General features: G+C 43.3%; 1 protein-coding gene across 1 annotated transcript; it reads right to left on the bottom strand.

Annotated features, from left to right (window-relative positions):
• Positions 1–4,754: 4,754 nt before the first annotated feature.
• Positions 4,755–14,677, bottom strand: LOC106583606 (keratin, type I cytoskeletal 18). The gene is made up of 7 exons (XM_014167975.3): positions 14,089–14,677; positions 12,428–12,510; positions 7,920–8,076; positions 7,017–7,181; positions 6,426–6,551; positions 5,826–6,046; positions 4,755–4,919 (listed from the first exon to the last, which is right to left on the bottom strand). Exons 1-7 carry the CDS (start codon positions 14,569–14,571, stop codon positions 4,886–4,888), a joined length of 1,269 nt encoding a protein of 422 aa, XP_014023450.2. The 5' UTR covers positions 14,572–14,677; the 3' UTR covers positions 4,755–4,885.
• Positions 14,678–15,991: the final 1,314 nt, after the last annotated feature.

Genomic DNA, 15,991 nt, shown 5'->3' with positions numbered 1-15,991 from the left:
TAGTACATACAGTACCAGTCAAAAGTTTAGACACACCTACTCATTCCAGGGATTTTTTTATTTATTTACTATTTACTACATTGTAGAATAATAGTGAAGATACCAGAACTATGAAATAACACATATGGAATCATGTTGTAACCAAAAAAGTGTTAAACAAATCAAAATATGTTTTATATTTGAGATTCTTCAAAGTAGCCACCCTTTGCCTTGATGACAGCTTTGCACACTCTTGACATTCTCTCAACCAGCTTCATGAGGTAGTCACCTGGAATGCATTTTCAATTAACAGGTGTGCCTTATAAACGTTAATTTGTGGAATTTCTTTCCTTCTTAATGTGTTTGAGCCAATCAGTTGAGTTGTGACAAGGTATCAGACTGGTCTGATGACCAGTCTGTTGACCAGTCTGATGACCAGTGATGACCAGTCTGTTGATCAGTCTGTTGACCAGTCTGATGACCAGTCTGATGACCAGTCGGATGACCAGTCTGTTGACCAGTCTGATGACCAGTCTGTTGACCAGTCTGTTGACCAGTCTGATGACCAGTCTGTTGACCAGTCTGATGACCAGTCTGTTGACCAGTCTGTTGACCAGTCTGATGACCAGTCTGTTGACCAGTCTGATGACCAGTCTGATGACCAGTCTGTTGACCAGTCTGATGACCAGTCTGTTGACCAGTCTGCTGACCAGTCTGATGACCAGTCTGTTGACCAGTCTGATGACCAGTCTGTTGACCAGTCTGCTGACCAGTCTGATGACCAGTCTGTTGACCAGTCTGATGACCAGTCTGCTGACCAGTCTGATGACCAGTCGGATGACCAGTCTGTTGACCAGTCTGATGACCAGTCTGCTGACCAGTCTGATGACCAGTCGGATGACCAGTCTGTTGACCAGTCTGATGACCAGTCTGATGACCAGTCTGTTGACCAGTCTGATGACCAGTCTGTTGACCAGTCTGCTGACCAGTCTGATGACCAGTCTGTTGACCAGTCTGATGACCAGTCTGCTGACCAGTCTGATGACCAGTCTGTTGACCAGTCTGCTGACCAGTCTGATGACCAGTCTGTTGACCAGTCTGATGACCAGTCTGTTGACCAGTCTGTTGACCAGTCTGATGACCAGTCTGTTGACCAGTCTGTTGACCAGTCTGTTGACCAGTCTGCTGACCAGTCTGATGACCACTCTGTTGACCAGTCTGTTGACCAGTCTGATGACCAGTCGGATGACCAGTCTGATGATCAGTCGGATGACCAGTCTGTTGACCAGTCTGATGACCAGTCTGATGACCAGTCTTTTGACCAGTCTGTTGACCAGTCTGATGACCAGTCGGATGACCAGTCTGATGACCAGTCTGTTGACCAGTCTGATGACCAGTCTGATGACCAGTCTGTTGACCAGTCTGATGACCAGTCTGATGACCAGTCTGTTGACCAGTCTGATGACCAGTCTGATTACCAGTCTGATTACCAGTCTGTTGACCACTCTGTTGACCAGTCTGTTGACCAGTCTCATAACAACTTTTGCATTTTCTTCTCTCTCTTTTGGTTGTACATGGTTTTCTGTTGGAGCGATTCCTAACTGAACTGTCACTCTGGCTCTGCACTGACTGTACTAATGATGTTACCTGTCAGGTCAGTTCTTTGATTGCTTCATTGCTCGCATCAATTTTACTCAGGAGATCGTATTTATTTTGTTTTCGGACTGTGGTCTGTGGGGGTTCTGCCTGGTCACATTCCTCTCCACTATCCTATTTATCCTCACTCTGTACTGCGTTTACTCCTGTGGGGGTGAACTTACCTGAAACCATGGCCTTTTGCATGCGTTCGCTTTCATTGCCCTGGGCAATTAGCATTTTCTCAAGCAATGCACTCTCATCTCCACTCAAGATATAATTTGTTAATCTAAAAACAATGGCATGTAGGCATTGGCTCTTGACTAACTCTATGCCATATTTCAGTCCTGATTGAGCACGAGGCTGATAACACTTTCTGTCTCAGGTCGAAGACTTGGACTAGGAAGTCCAAGGCAGACTCTTGTGTTGTCTTAGTCAACTTGTGATAATAATGTGTCCTCAAGATTTGCCTTAGGGTGTAGAGTGTCATGTCTGTTTTTCCCTCCAGATAACTCCTCATTTTAAGCCCTGGGCTCACAGCTCTGATGACTGCTTCTATGATTTCTAATTCACTGTATCCTTTTCTCAGTCCATTTTCAATCTGATGTTCTAGGATGTTGAAGCTGAGATTATCTTTCTGATTCTGATCTCCTATCAGTCTTTATGACTGGGCATACTCACTCCACTCTCTCTCTGTGGTGTGTGCCTTTCTGGAGCTGGGCCCACCTCTCTGCTGGGCTGAGGAGCCCCTCCCTCCTCTTTTCATCCTGCAGCAACTTCTGTCTCTCCGCTGGGTTTGCTGTTCACTTGCATCGTTGGCACCGACTGGCTGGGACATGAAAGGCAGACTTTTCGCAGCATCCTCCGAGTCCGATATTACTTTGATTTCGTCTTTCAGTTGAAGCAGCCAAGACATTCCCTCATCCTCTGATTCCATTAAATCCTCCTTCTCACAGTAATCTTCAATCAGTTTAATTCAGTCATCTACACTTCCTATTCCACAATGTACACACAGGTGCCGTAAATTGTCCTCAGTTAAAGTCCATAAACTCTGTTCAATTTCATCCAACAATTTCATCCAACAACGTTTCCCACCCTCGACTCATATTGTCCTACTCATGTGGCAACAACGACAATGCAGGCAATGTCAAGATAGCTAAAATCCGTTCAGTGGTTAGCCAGTTATGGTTAGCTAGCTAGCAACTCTCCCAATGTCTCTCACTCATTGTCCATTCAAGGAATATGGGCCGGTGCTCACATGAATATAAATCTCAGCTATGCCTCCAAATTTCTTACCTTTCTCTATGAGCATATAATGTACATTTCAACGGGAAAGGTACTGTTTCCCTGAATTTTAACCATGTCAGCACGATGTAACAGCTCCCCCAGACCAATTAAAGTGTTCTTCTTCATTTCCCATGGGCTTCACCCAAGTACCCCCCAGTGGCTGGAATACAACTGTAATAAGCCCCTCCTTACATCTTCAGTAAATGAACATCATTTTCACAACCTCTTGTCCAGGTGGGATAGGCCTGTGTGCAGTGCAATGGTGATTGCGTTGTCTGTTGATCTTTTGGTGTGGTATGCAAATTGTAGTGGGTCCAGGGTGTCAGGTAAGGTGGAGCTGATGTGGTCCTTTACCAGACTCTCGAAGCACTTCATGATGACAGAAGTGAGTGCCACAGGGCGATAGTCATTTAGGCAGGTTACCTTTGTTTGCCAGGGTACAGGAACAATGGTGGAAGCATGTGGGGATTACAGACTAGGACAGGGAGAGGTTCAATCTGTCCTTAAGCCAGTTGGTCTAGTTTTGAGAGTATTCACACGTTTAAAATTCTTGCTCATGTTGGCCACAGAGATAGAGAGCACACACACAGTCATCTTGAGCAGCGGGGGCCCATGTAGGAGGATCAATGTTGTTTACCTCGAAGCAAGCATAAAAAGTGTTTTACTTGTCTGGAAGATAGGCATCGGTGCTCGCCATGCAGCTGGTTTTCCCTTTATAATCCGTGATTTTTTGCAGCCCTTGCCAAAAACAGATCAATATTCTGAAGAAGTGCATTCTTTCTCTTTTACTTCTTCAAAACGATTTGACTGCAGTAATGTGGTAGGCTATTTGAGAGACAGCTTGCAGATACTGTATATTGATGACATAACGTGCTGGCCTTCACAATAAGGAACTATGCATAAACTATGTATTGCACTATAGTCTTTCTTATTTATTGCCTATTATAAACTGGGTGGTTCGAGCTCTGACTGCTGATTGGCTGACAGCCGTTATATATCGGACCGTATACCACGGTTGTGACAAAACATGTATTTTTACTGCTCTAATTACATTGGCAGTTTATAATAGCAATACTATAGCGTAACTGAGTAGCCTACCTAAATTCAATAAGAGCACAAGCATCAATTTCTTCCTAAAGCATTCTTCTCTATAGCCTATTCACAATAAGTTATAATGAATTATTTTATTGTATGTGCTGTGATTAATTAATGACTTTATGAATGTTTAATTGCTAATTGTTTACCTCACATGTTGATTTACATGTTGACTATATTGTTATACACATATGATAAATATTCATCAATTTCTTCTCTCATTATTAAGCCACACCATCCTTGGTTGTAGGGTGATAAGCTTTTGCAATATCCTATAAGCTTTTGTTCATGGGTTTGGGGATGTGTGCCCCTTTCTGTACATTGAGGTAATTTCAGGACAATATTTCTGTCCGTTTAATCATTTTTGTCTTCTTCTGTTACTAACCCTACACTATGTCATGCATCATGTGTGATGATGGTCTGTAGTTTTTTGTAACTTTTCTTGTATTTATTCTATTGCCACACAAGGGGTGTTTGTGACTTTTTGATTGCCCGTGCTTCATACTATGAAAAATAAATCATATTTTAAAAAGGGAATTACAGTTTTCTATCCATCACATAAAGAAGATACATTTTAAACTTTCCTAAAATCTTGCAATTGGCTCAGTTCAATGGGCTCAGTTCAATGGGCTCGGTTCAATGGGCTCGGTTCAAGAATTTGTTCTTAACTGACTTGCCTAGTTAAATAAAGGTAAAATAAAAAATGGGCTCGGTGCAGTGTTTAAGTATAAATATGAGAAACAACACATTAAATGATAAACCATTGCATCAAAGTTTTATTTTTATGACATGGTTATGCCCATTTGATGGGTTTGACTCCTCCGTGTCTGTGGGCATCTCTCTCCATGAAGTTGACAGTTGGTCATCACTTTCGTCCTGCCTCATTCCCTTAGGGTTTCAGTTCATCCATAGCGTCTTGGAGCCTGGAATAGAAAAAAATAAGTATTAAAAAACAGGACATTCATTCATTAACAGGACAAACAATCATGCTATACCTGGTTTATAATGTAAATGGCGTCAAACTACCTCATCCACTCACATTAATAAGATGGCGCCGACAGATATGGCAGCTCTGCTTCTAGCTACAAAGTACTATATTTCACTCACACAAGGCCTACTTGCTGCAGACGTGTCCAAAATCATTTTGTGTTTCTGCCATTTGACTTTGTCACAACTTCCAAGTATTTGGCTCATGGTACATGTCACCCTCACCTCACGATCTCATTATATCCTGTTTCAACTCCCTAGATTTGATTTGATCCACGCACCATGGCGTATTGTGGTAGTTGAGCTTGAAGCATAGCTGTGATTGAATCAAGAATTTGACCCACAACTATTTGTTCTTATTCTTGTGTGATAACCGATAAAACATTTAAAATGTATTTAATCTCAATCAGCTCAACCCTTCTCGGAGCTAAGGGTGCATCTCAATAGTATAAAGTTGCTTCCTCTCGTTCTCGCCTTCTTTCCTTCACTGATGTCAACGAACTGGATTGCGAAAAGTCTGCCTAACATCCACCTATCCATCTGTCTGTAAATCAGTGCACATGAAGGAAACAAATCAAGACGAGAGGAAGCCAGTTTAGACTATTAAGATGCACCCCAATAGTCAGTCAATGGCCCAATCCCAAATCAACCTTCAGGCCCTATGTCACATGCACTTGTGGAGATCTGAGAAGGTTTGATTGGAATAACCAATATGATGAAACTTCCACCTGGCCTATCAAGGTGGAAGGTGGAGCTATGAACATAATGCTTATACACTATCTAATTGGTCTACGGGTCGATTTAGGATTGGACCAATCTCCCTCAACCCCTCGTCCACTCACTTGAAGTCCCCTCCGTCGAGCAGGCTCCTGTAGGTGGCGATCTCGGCCTCCAGCTTCATCTTCATGTTGAGCAGCGCCTCATACTCCTGGCCCTGATGCTGGATGTTGCCCCGCAGGTTGGTCAGCTCGCCCTCCAGACGGATGAGGATGGCATTGTACTTCTCCACCTCCATGTTGGAACGCATCTCCACGTTATGTAAGGTGTCCTCTAAGGAGGATTTCTGTTTGGAATAACAGGAGAATTTTGGGAATGTTGTTGAATGACATTGGGATTATTAGAATGTTGGAATTTGGAGATATGGAGGGTATGGCTAAGGTATGGTGAGCGGAGCTATGGGAGTACAGGCTCATTGTATTGACTGGAATGGAAAACACGGAATGGAGTCAAATGTGTTTTCCATTTGTTTGATGTGTTTGATACCATTCCATTAATTCCATTCCAGCCCTTACAATGAGCACATCCACCCATAGCTCCTCCTACCAGCCTCCTCTGTCGGACATAGAGGACATACTGGGGTTACTATCAGTTCCATTTCTGCTCTGTGGAATATAGGAATTTAACTGAAATATGTTATCCTCATATTGAAAGAATGTCCTTACCAAGCTCTGTTGGGACGCCAGCTCAATTTCGAGGGTCTGTAGCTGTCTATGTAGGTCGTTCATCTCAACCTGGGCCCCCTGCAGGGCCTCTGTGTTCTGTGATACCTGCACCTGCACATCTGAGATCTATACCACAGCACAAAGGGAGGGAGATGGGAGGGAGGGAGAGAGAGAGGGAGAGAAGCTGAGTCAACTTGAGAGGTGAATTCATGTTTTGTAGTTCAGGCTTTTGTTGTGTGACTAGACAATCCAGATATGATACTGGTTGTGCAACAGAACACGTTTTTATTGGAAAGCTACACTTTTTGCAAATACACATTTTTATATTGGCCTGTGGGTGTGAGGTAGTCCATTTCAATTCCAATTGCGGATCAAAAACAGAGTATTATAGGCTTTATTTTTCTTAACTTATTTTATTTTATTTAACCTTTATTTAAATAGGCAAGTCAGTTAAGAACAAATTCTTATTTATTCTTACCCCAGCCAAACCCGGACTTTATGTGGTGTGTAATGTTAGTATGTATGAAGTAATGATAAGAACATATCCATCCTTCTTTCCTTCTGAACACTGTAAAGATAGGATGGGCAAACCTGGTTTTCGTGCCACACTTTGAGGTCCTCTGCGTTCTTCAGAGCCATCTTCTCATACTTGGCCCTCATCTCCTCCATGACCAGTGACATGTCCTGACCCTTGGGGGCGTCCACGTCCACCTGCACCCCTGACTGAGTGATCTGGTTCCTCATCTCCATCACTTCCTGTTGGAGAGAGGGAAGAAGGGAAGGGGGGGAGAGAGAGACAGAGACAGAGACATGAGACCACTGTGAAATGTGAAAAGTTCATAGCTAGTGATGAGGTTAGTCTGATTTTGTTATCACGTTATCATCATTCTTCCTGGATTATATCATTCTTAAATCTAGTCTGGAAATGTTCTATTTCATGCAAATCTTCTATTGTTTGACATGGACATTCAATCTCAATCAGGGGAGAACAACTGCCGCGTCTCATTGAAGCCATGAAGTTAAAGGCGGACCAAGGTTCTGCAGGCTGTTGTTTTCGGAAAGCAGGATCCCCCATTATAGTGAATGGGAAAATGGCAATCTCCGTTGGCAATAGTCGTGTAAAAAATGTTTTTTCAGAAGACAGTCATGGTACCAATATTTGCTTCTATCACACCAAATGTATGTACTTGAACCAACTATTTTAAAATCGCACACAGAAGAAGTTATAAGGATAATCAAGTTGCTACCGGCAGCCTGCAGTACCCCAGTCAGCCTTCAATATGAGATAATCAATGAGAGGGGGCAGCACTGAGCTAGCCTGCAATGTCGCTACCTGGAGTAGCTCAAATTGAGCATGTTATGTCTGGAGAATCCCCCCCCCCATGAGACGCTTCCAATAATAATATTAGTCTTCAACCTATTCAAATACAATAAAAATATTCATTTAAAAATTATTATTTGATGTGGATATTCAATATTAATACTATAGCTCACATTGTCATGGTTCTTCCTGAGGAAGATTAGCTCCTCCTTCACGGCCTCGATCTCACTCTCCACGTTCATCCTGCCCATGTTGGTGTCATCGATGACCTTCTTCAGCCCGGCAATGTCCGCCTCCACTGACTGGCGAATGCCATTCTCAGATTCAAACCTGTGGGCATAGGGAGACTGTCACTACACTCCTTGTTGACATGAAATACTTGGAAATTGTGACCTTGGGACTATAAGGTTTTATCTGAGAAAAGCATTGTTCTGAGATATTAAGCAACAAAGTTTTCACATCCCAGATCTCTGAACTGTTTTGTAGTGAATTCTTCTTTCATAACCCTCACCTTAAAGGTACCTAAAGTGCAGAGTATAAAAATCCTTAGACATTTCTAATTCAGTTTTTTAGTGGGGTGCAATAGCAGATATAACCTTGTGGCCCTGAAATCTCAATCTGGATTCAGCCATAAGGCTCTATTTGACACTTCTGAATTTGACATGTTCAGTTAAAAAAAAAAAGTGTAGCTATTTGAATACATAAATGATAGAATAATACAATTGACAAAGATAGCATGGGAGAAATTGCCACTGGGATGGGGGAACAGGGCCCGGTTTCCCATAGCGATGGAACTTAGACCTACGTGTGTTTTAATGATGCATCTTTCTTACAATGGCCAAAGATGTAACATGCATTTCCCAAAACACCACACAGAGACAATGGCCGCTAAGTGAGTCGTTGGAGCATGTGTCGGTACTGGTCGGATCAAAAGAAAGGGAGCACTGCTCTCGGATCAGCTTTCTCCATTCAAATCTTACCGTAGCATTAGAATTCTTTCACAATACTGATGACTCTCTCCTAGAGAGTTATTACCACCTATGGCTGCAAATATTGAGGCATCTCATTCTAATGCTTACCCATAAAAAATTCACAAAATCACAGATTTGGCACATCATTGCGCACACTTAGCTGTTCTACGAGAGGTCTGACGCAGGCGTTAGATTATGAGCGTTTTCAAGTGCAACGTTAATTTCAACAGCTCAGAGATTTAACAATGCTCCTACGAAGGTTCTAACCATGGCCGGCCCACTCATTAGACAGGATTAGGTGGCCGCCAATGTCGGCAGATTGACGAGGGCGGCATTTTCTGAGTTAAATTGAGCAAGACGCACCACCAATAACACAAAAACCTCACATGATTCTGCCAAAAAACATTGACAATTTCTATCAACCAGTGGCATTTGGGCTTTTTAGGTGATCGCTGATGCCGCCCTGTGATAAGCAGTGCCCACTTTGTCCATTCCCAGCGCGCCTCTCCAGATTGCTGTTGGAGAGATGCATCACTTCTCTGATCAAGTAACCTAACCTAAATGGCACCCAATCAAATAAAAATGCGCTGTCGTGTTAACAGGCAACACATCCTAAAAACTGGATAGGTAAAAGTAAAATGGACAATATGGAATTGACAATCACAACTTTTGTACTGGTGTTTCACCTCATTGTCATGATCAGTGGTTTCAAGTTTGTATCCGTACATTTTTGACAAGCTGATCATAGCGAAAAATTAAATAGTTCTGCATTTCCAACTGTGTAAACACATTACAAATAGGCTTACGATAACTCCTGATAAAGTTGCGTAGCTGATATTCAGAGCTTAAATAGCCAAATTAATTATTCACAGGAATCAGGACTAATAAAGCCAATGCAACGGCCTGTTTTACAAATGGTGGGCCTACCACATGGATGGGCATTCATACAATTCCATTGCTGGCCGACATGGTAGGCTACACCCCAGTAAGCACGGTCGGTCGTCGTCTTTTTTTGGTGTTTTACAAATGGTAGGCTTACCACATAGAAGGGCATTCATACAATTCAATTTCAGGCAACACTGTAGGCACCTCAGTATGCACGGAACGATGCTGATGCTTTTTGAACATCTTGTTCTGTTGCAGTCCAGACCGGCCTTGATTTCTACATCCAGAGAAATTCAATAGATTGGACATGATTTGGAAAGGCACAAAACTGTCTATATAAGGTCCCACAGCTGACAGTGCATGTCAGGGCAAAAACCAAGCCATGAGGTTGAATGAATTGTCCGTAGAGCTCTGAGACAGGATTGTGTCGAGGAACAGATCTGGGGAACTGTACTAAAACATTTCTGCAGCATTGAAGGTCCCCATATACACAGTGGCCTCCATAATTCTTAAATAGAAGGTTGGAACCACCAAGACTCTTCCTAGAGCTGGCCACACGGCCAAACTGAGCAATCAGGGGAGAAGGGCCTTGGTCAGGGAGGTGACCAACTAACTGATGGTCACTCTGACAGATCTCCAGAGTTTGTCTGTGGAGATGGGAGAACCTTCCAGAAGAACAACCATCTCTGCAGCACTCCACCAATCAGGCCTTTATTGTAGAGTGGCCAGACGGAAGCCATTCTTCAGTAGAAGGCACATGTCAGCCTGCTTAGAGTTTGCCAAAAGGCACATAAATGACTCTCAGACCATGAGAAACAAAATTCTCTGGTCTGATGAAACCAAGATTGAACTCTGGCCTGAATGCCAAGCGTCAAATCTGGAGGAAACCTGGCACCATCCCTACGGTGAAGCATGGTGGTGGCAGCATCATGCTATGGGGATATTTTTCAGCGGCAGGGACTGGGAGACTAGTCAGGCTCGAGGCAAAGATAAAAAGTAAAAGTACAGAGAGAACCTTCATGATAATATGCTCCATAGTGCTTAGGACCTCAGACTGGGGTCGAATGTTTACTTTCCAACACGACAACGACCCTAAGCACACAGCCAAGACAACGCAGGAGTGGCTTCGGGACAGGTCTCTGAATGTCCTTGAGTGGCCCAGCCAGAGCCCGGACTTGAACCCGATCTAACATCTCTGGAGAAACCTGAAAATGTGCAGCTACGCTCCCCATCCAACCTGACAGATCTTGAGAGGATCTGCAGAGTAGAATGGGAGAAACTCCCCAAATACAGGTGTGCCAAGCTTGTAGTCTCATACCCAAGAAGTCGTCTACTGTTTGTCCGTCCCCCCAATATCTACACTACAATTTCTCCCTTGCAAGATAGTCAGAACACATCATAATATACAATAAGAAATGTATTATGATCAACAGACAAATTACTGTCATCACTGAACAATGATGCGACAACATCATTTACTTTTTACAGTGTTTTTTGTTGTTGCTTGCATGCCATTATTGCTGGCTAAACTAGCCTAGACTGTAAGAGGGACATGGCAAAGACATGTGTTCTGATTGGTCCATTTGTATTTATTCAGGCTTGTGATTGGATTGCAGATAGAACCTTATAGCACCAAGTTCAAATGGGTTTATGCAGATATACGTTTCTAGTTTTCCATTTTTTTTCACTTAAAATGTACAGTAGTTTATTTAATTTAAATGTTTTACTTCACAATCATCTGAAGAACCATCTTAAGATCAATTATGTGACAAAAATGTCAGATTGAACCTTATAGCCCCAAGGTCTCGAAATGATGGGGTGAAGGCACAAAATGGCTGCCGTGTTTCAGTTCACTATAAAAGGGAAAATTAATATCTAATCAGTTGCTCAACCAAAATGTGTTGACTCAGACACTAATCTGAAGTAAATTTTGATTCTCTCCCTCCTTTTGATTATCATTAGAATTTGGGGAGGGAGGTCTCTCGAGTGGTGCAGTGGTCTAAGGCACTGCATCGCAGTGCTAGCTGTGCCACTAGAGATTCTGGATTCGAGTACAGGCTCTGTCGCAGCCGGCCGTGACCGGGAGACCCATGGGGTGGCGCACAATTGGCCCAGCATCGTCCGGGTTAGGGGAGGGTTTGGCTTGTAGGGATGTCCTTGTCCCATTGCACACTAGCGACTCCTGTGGTGGGATGGGCGCAGTGCACACTGACACGGTTGCCAGGTGTATGGTGTTTCCTCCAACACATTGTTATGGCTGGCTTCCGGGTTAAGTGGGCATTGGGTCAAGAAGCAGTGAGGCTTGGTTCGGTTGTGTTTCGGAGGACGCGTGACTCTCGACCTTTGCCTCTCCAGAGTCTGTACGGGAGTTGCAGCGCTGAGACAAGACTGTAACTACCAATTGGATACCATGAAATTGGGGAGAAAAAGGGGTAAAAATATAAAAACAGAATTTTGGGAGGGAAAGTTTATAAGCACATCAGACATTTACATGCAGATGCCAATATGACAGATTCATTATGAGAGATTAGATAAGACTGCATACCGGTACAGGCACTAGACTTCCTCCCTCATGGGTCTGGCATATCTCAAACTCTTGAGAGTTCTTCCTTGAACTGAATGGCTGATACACTACCAAATTGTGTATAGTGGGTTTAAACCAATTGAATTTGTGAGAAACACAAGTACAGTATGAAATCAAACAGATCAATTGATCTTTTTGACAGAGCGACAACCTACAAAATCGCAAATGAACCCTTGTATTGTATACAAAGTCGTGGATCAACCAGTGTGCAGAAAGATGCCATTTACAGTGGTAAACTCACTTTACTTTGAAGTCATCTGCAGCTAAGCGGGCATTATCGATTTGGAGCACAAGGCTAGCATTGTCCGCTGTCGCATCAAAGACCTATTGGAGAAAAAGATTGTTAATGCTAATAAATACATGACAATAACAGACTGAATCTTTTGGAGAACAATTTTGCAGGTGACTTATCTTAACTTTTGAATCCATGTCAGTTATAGAGGAAAGCTGTAGGCCTGTATGTTTTCCCCCACTTACTTCTTTAATTCTAACTATACTTGTGTGTGTCATACACAGATGAGCTGGCAATAAAAAAGAAGAACTAAAACGTTCCATCACGGGATCTGCTGCTCATCAACACCATTTTAAATCTAAGACTCTCAGGGGAGAGATTTTGAAACTGCAGGTTGAGTGAGTCACAAATGAATCTATGGTTACCGTCACATGTCTCTAAGAAAAAAGAGGAAGCACAAACGAAGAACAGGAAAATGGGTTCTCGCTCTAGGGCTGAATCTGTTCTCAATTTTCATTGTTAAAAGAAAAAGGCGGGGCTTCCTGTCCCCCACAAAACCATAAAGAGAGCCCCCCCACCCCCCACCCCAAAATCTGTGTGTTTCTAACCATGGCATTCTGGTGTGAATCACACAAAAAAGGAAACTCTTGTCCCTTTATGTGTCCGGCAAGTGGAACAAGGCTAACATTCATCATAAGAGTGCCATCATAAGTTATAGAGGGCCTCTGAATTCTTTTGGACAAAAGTCTATTTTTGCCAGGAATTCATGAGATCTCGTTGGAATTCTTACAGAGATCTTTGACTGTGCTGTGAGTAGTTTACAGAGACTTTGACTGTGCTGTGTGGAGCTATAATGGTTATACAACCAGCACACCCACCATGTGTTTCAAATCTCACAGGGGATTCTTTTTGTATGTTGTCACACCACATCTGGTTCACATTGCTGGTCCCTCCCACACCACACTACGCCCCAGAGTAACCCAGGAGAGTGACCCGGCGGGTTGGAAACAATCTTAGAACATTGTTTATGGGTTTTGGTCAGTTTTTTGACGATGATTCACTGCTTCCACCAAATGATTCATTTGAGGAACTCTTTGACCAGTTTGAGGAGTAAGGGAACTAGGGAAGGAGGGGGAAGGAAAGGGGATATCTGCCCCACCCTGCCCCACCCTCTATTCAGCAGTTAGGACATTTTATAAGGCAGTTGTTACAAAGCAGGGTTCACCACAGAAATGTTGAAGTGAAGGCAGAAAGAGTGAGAAGCAAAGTATAAATGGGTGAATAAATAATTTTCACTATGCTTAAATTCATTCTTGGAGGGACATCTCTCATACCATATGGGTTTTAGTTCACAGAAAATTTGCAACAGTGGTGGCATTACATGGGTATTTTGATTTATAGGTTAATCAAATAAGGATTATCTATGAACACACTTATCTAAAGCAACAAAAGACAGAACAAATTCCTCACCTTAACCCTTTTTCGACACACATTATCAACAACCCTCTCTCTTGCTCCCTCTCTATCTCTGTCACTCTCTTTGTCTCTATCACTCTTGTAATGATACTGCATTATTATTTGTTTGAATGTAATACTACTCATCAAGACACCCCATATTGCACCTCTCACTCTCTCTCCCACTTCTCTCTCTTTCTCATTCACACCCCCACCTTCTTGCGCAGGTCGTCCAGTATAGGGCTGTACTTGCTGTAGTCGCGGGCATCTGGTCCTCCCTTCTCCAGGGCCTCTCGGATCTTCATCTCCAGCTGTCCGTTGGCCTGCTCCAGGTTCCTCACTGTCTCCAGGTAGTTGGCCAGACGGTCGTTCAGGTTCTGCATGGCCCCCTTCTCGTTTCCCATGACGTGACCACCGCCACCACCTGCCGCCGCCGTCTTGATCAGACCACCGATGCCCAAACCCATAGCGGCGCCTGTGCCACCACCCATACCCATACCACTGCCGCTCACCTTAAAGGAGGATGTGGAGTAGGAGGAGGAGCTGGCCGGGGCACCGCTGCGGAGGCCCCCGTAGGCTGTGGAGGAAATGCGGGTGCCCTGGCCTCCGGCCCCGCCATAGGTGCTGGCGGCCCGGTAGGAGGACACGGGCGCGGAGCGTTGGAAAGAGGTGTGACTGCTGGACGGTCTGTAACTCATGACTGCTGATGGAGGAGTTAAAAAGAATGGAGAAGAGAGAGAGAGTGAGAGGAGACTGAGCTGAGATACAGAGAGAGTGACGCGGGTAGAATGAACGGAGAACTAATACTCCCCCTACACAACAATCCTCTCTCTCTCTTTCGCAGGCCGGCCTCCAAGACCCTGCCTACATCCACACCCCCATCCTCTTTTTCCTACACTCCTCCCTCTTCTCTCATGCTTTCATTCACTCGGTTCCCTATTTCCCCTATTTTCTGCGTGCATCTAATGAAAAGCATACAGTACCAGTTAAAGTTTGGACACACCTATTCATTTAAGTTATATATATATATATATATATATATATATATATATATATATATATATATATATATATATATATATATATATATATTTTTTACTATTTTCTACATTGTAGAATAATAGTGAAGACATCGAAACTATGAAATAACACATATGGAATCATGTAGTAACCAAATGTATTGACATTTTAGATTTTAGATTCTTCAAAGTAGCCACCCTTTGCCTTGATGACAGCTTTATATTCTCTCAACCAGCTTCATGAGGTAGTCTCCTGGAATGCTTGTCCAACAAATCAAATCAAATCAAATTTATTTATATAGCCCTTCGTACATCAGCTGATATCTCAAAGTGCTGTACAGAAACCCAGCCTAAAACCCCAAACAGCAAGCAAAGCATGTGAAAGAAGCACAGTGGCTAGGAACAGTCTTGAAGGAGTTCCCACATATGCTGAGCACTTGTTGGCTACTTTTCCTTCACTCTGTGGTCTAACTCATTCCAAACCATCTCAATTGGGTTGAGGTCAGATGATTGTGGAGGCCAGGTAATCTGATGCAGCACTCCATCACTCTCCTTCTTGGTCAAATAGCCTTTACACAGCCTGAAGGTGTATCTTGGGTCATTGTCCTGTTGAAAAAAGTCCCACTAAGTGCACACTAGGTGGGATGGCGTATCGCTGCAGAATGCTGTGGTAGCCATGCTGGTTATGTGTGCCTTGAATTCTAAATAAATCATTGACAGTGTCACAAGCAAAGCACCCCCACACCATCACACCTCCTCCTCCATGCTTCACGGTGGGAACCACGCATGTGGAGATAATCCGTTCAACTACTCTGCGTCTCACAAAGACATGGCGGTTGGATCCAAAAATCTCAAATTTGGACTCATCAGACCAAAGGGCAGATTTCCACCGGTCTAATGCCCATTGCTAGTGTTCCTTGGCCCAAGCAAGTCTCTTCTTCTTCTTGTTGTCCTTTAGTAGTGGTTTCCTTGCAGCAATTCAACCATGAAGGCCCTAGATTCATGCAGTCTCCTCTGAACTGTTGATGTTGATATGTGTCTGTTACTTGAACTCTGTGAGGTGAAATCTGAGGTGAAGTTAATTGCTGATTTCAGAGAC

This window comes from Salmo salar, chromosome 22 (assembly GCF_965601325.2).
Source record: "Salmo salar chromosome 22, fSalSal1, whole genome shotgun sequence".
Lineage (NCBI taxonomy): Eukaryota > Metazoa > Chordata > Actinopteri > Salmoniformes > Salmonidae > Salmo > Salmo salar.
The sequence above is the reverse complement of the archived record's forward strand: the minus strand, read 5'-3'. Positions and strand labels throughout refer to the sequence as shown.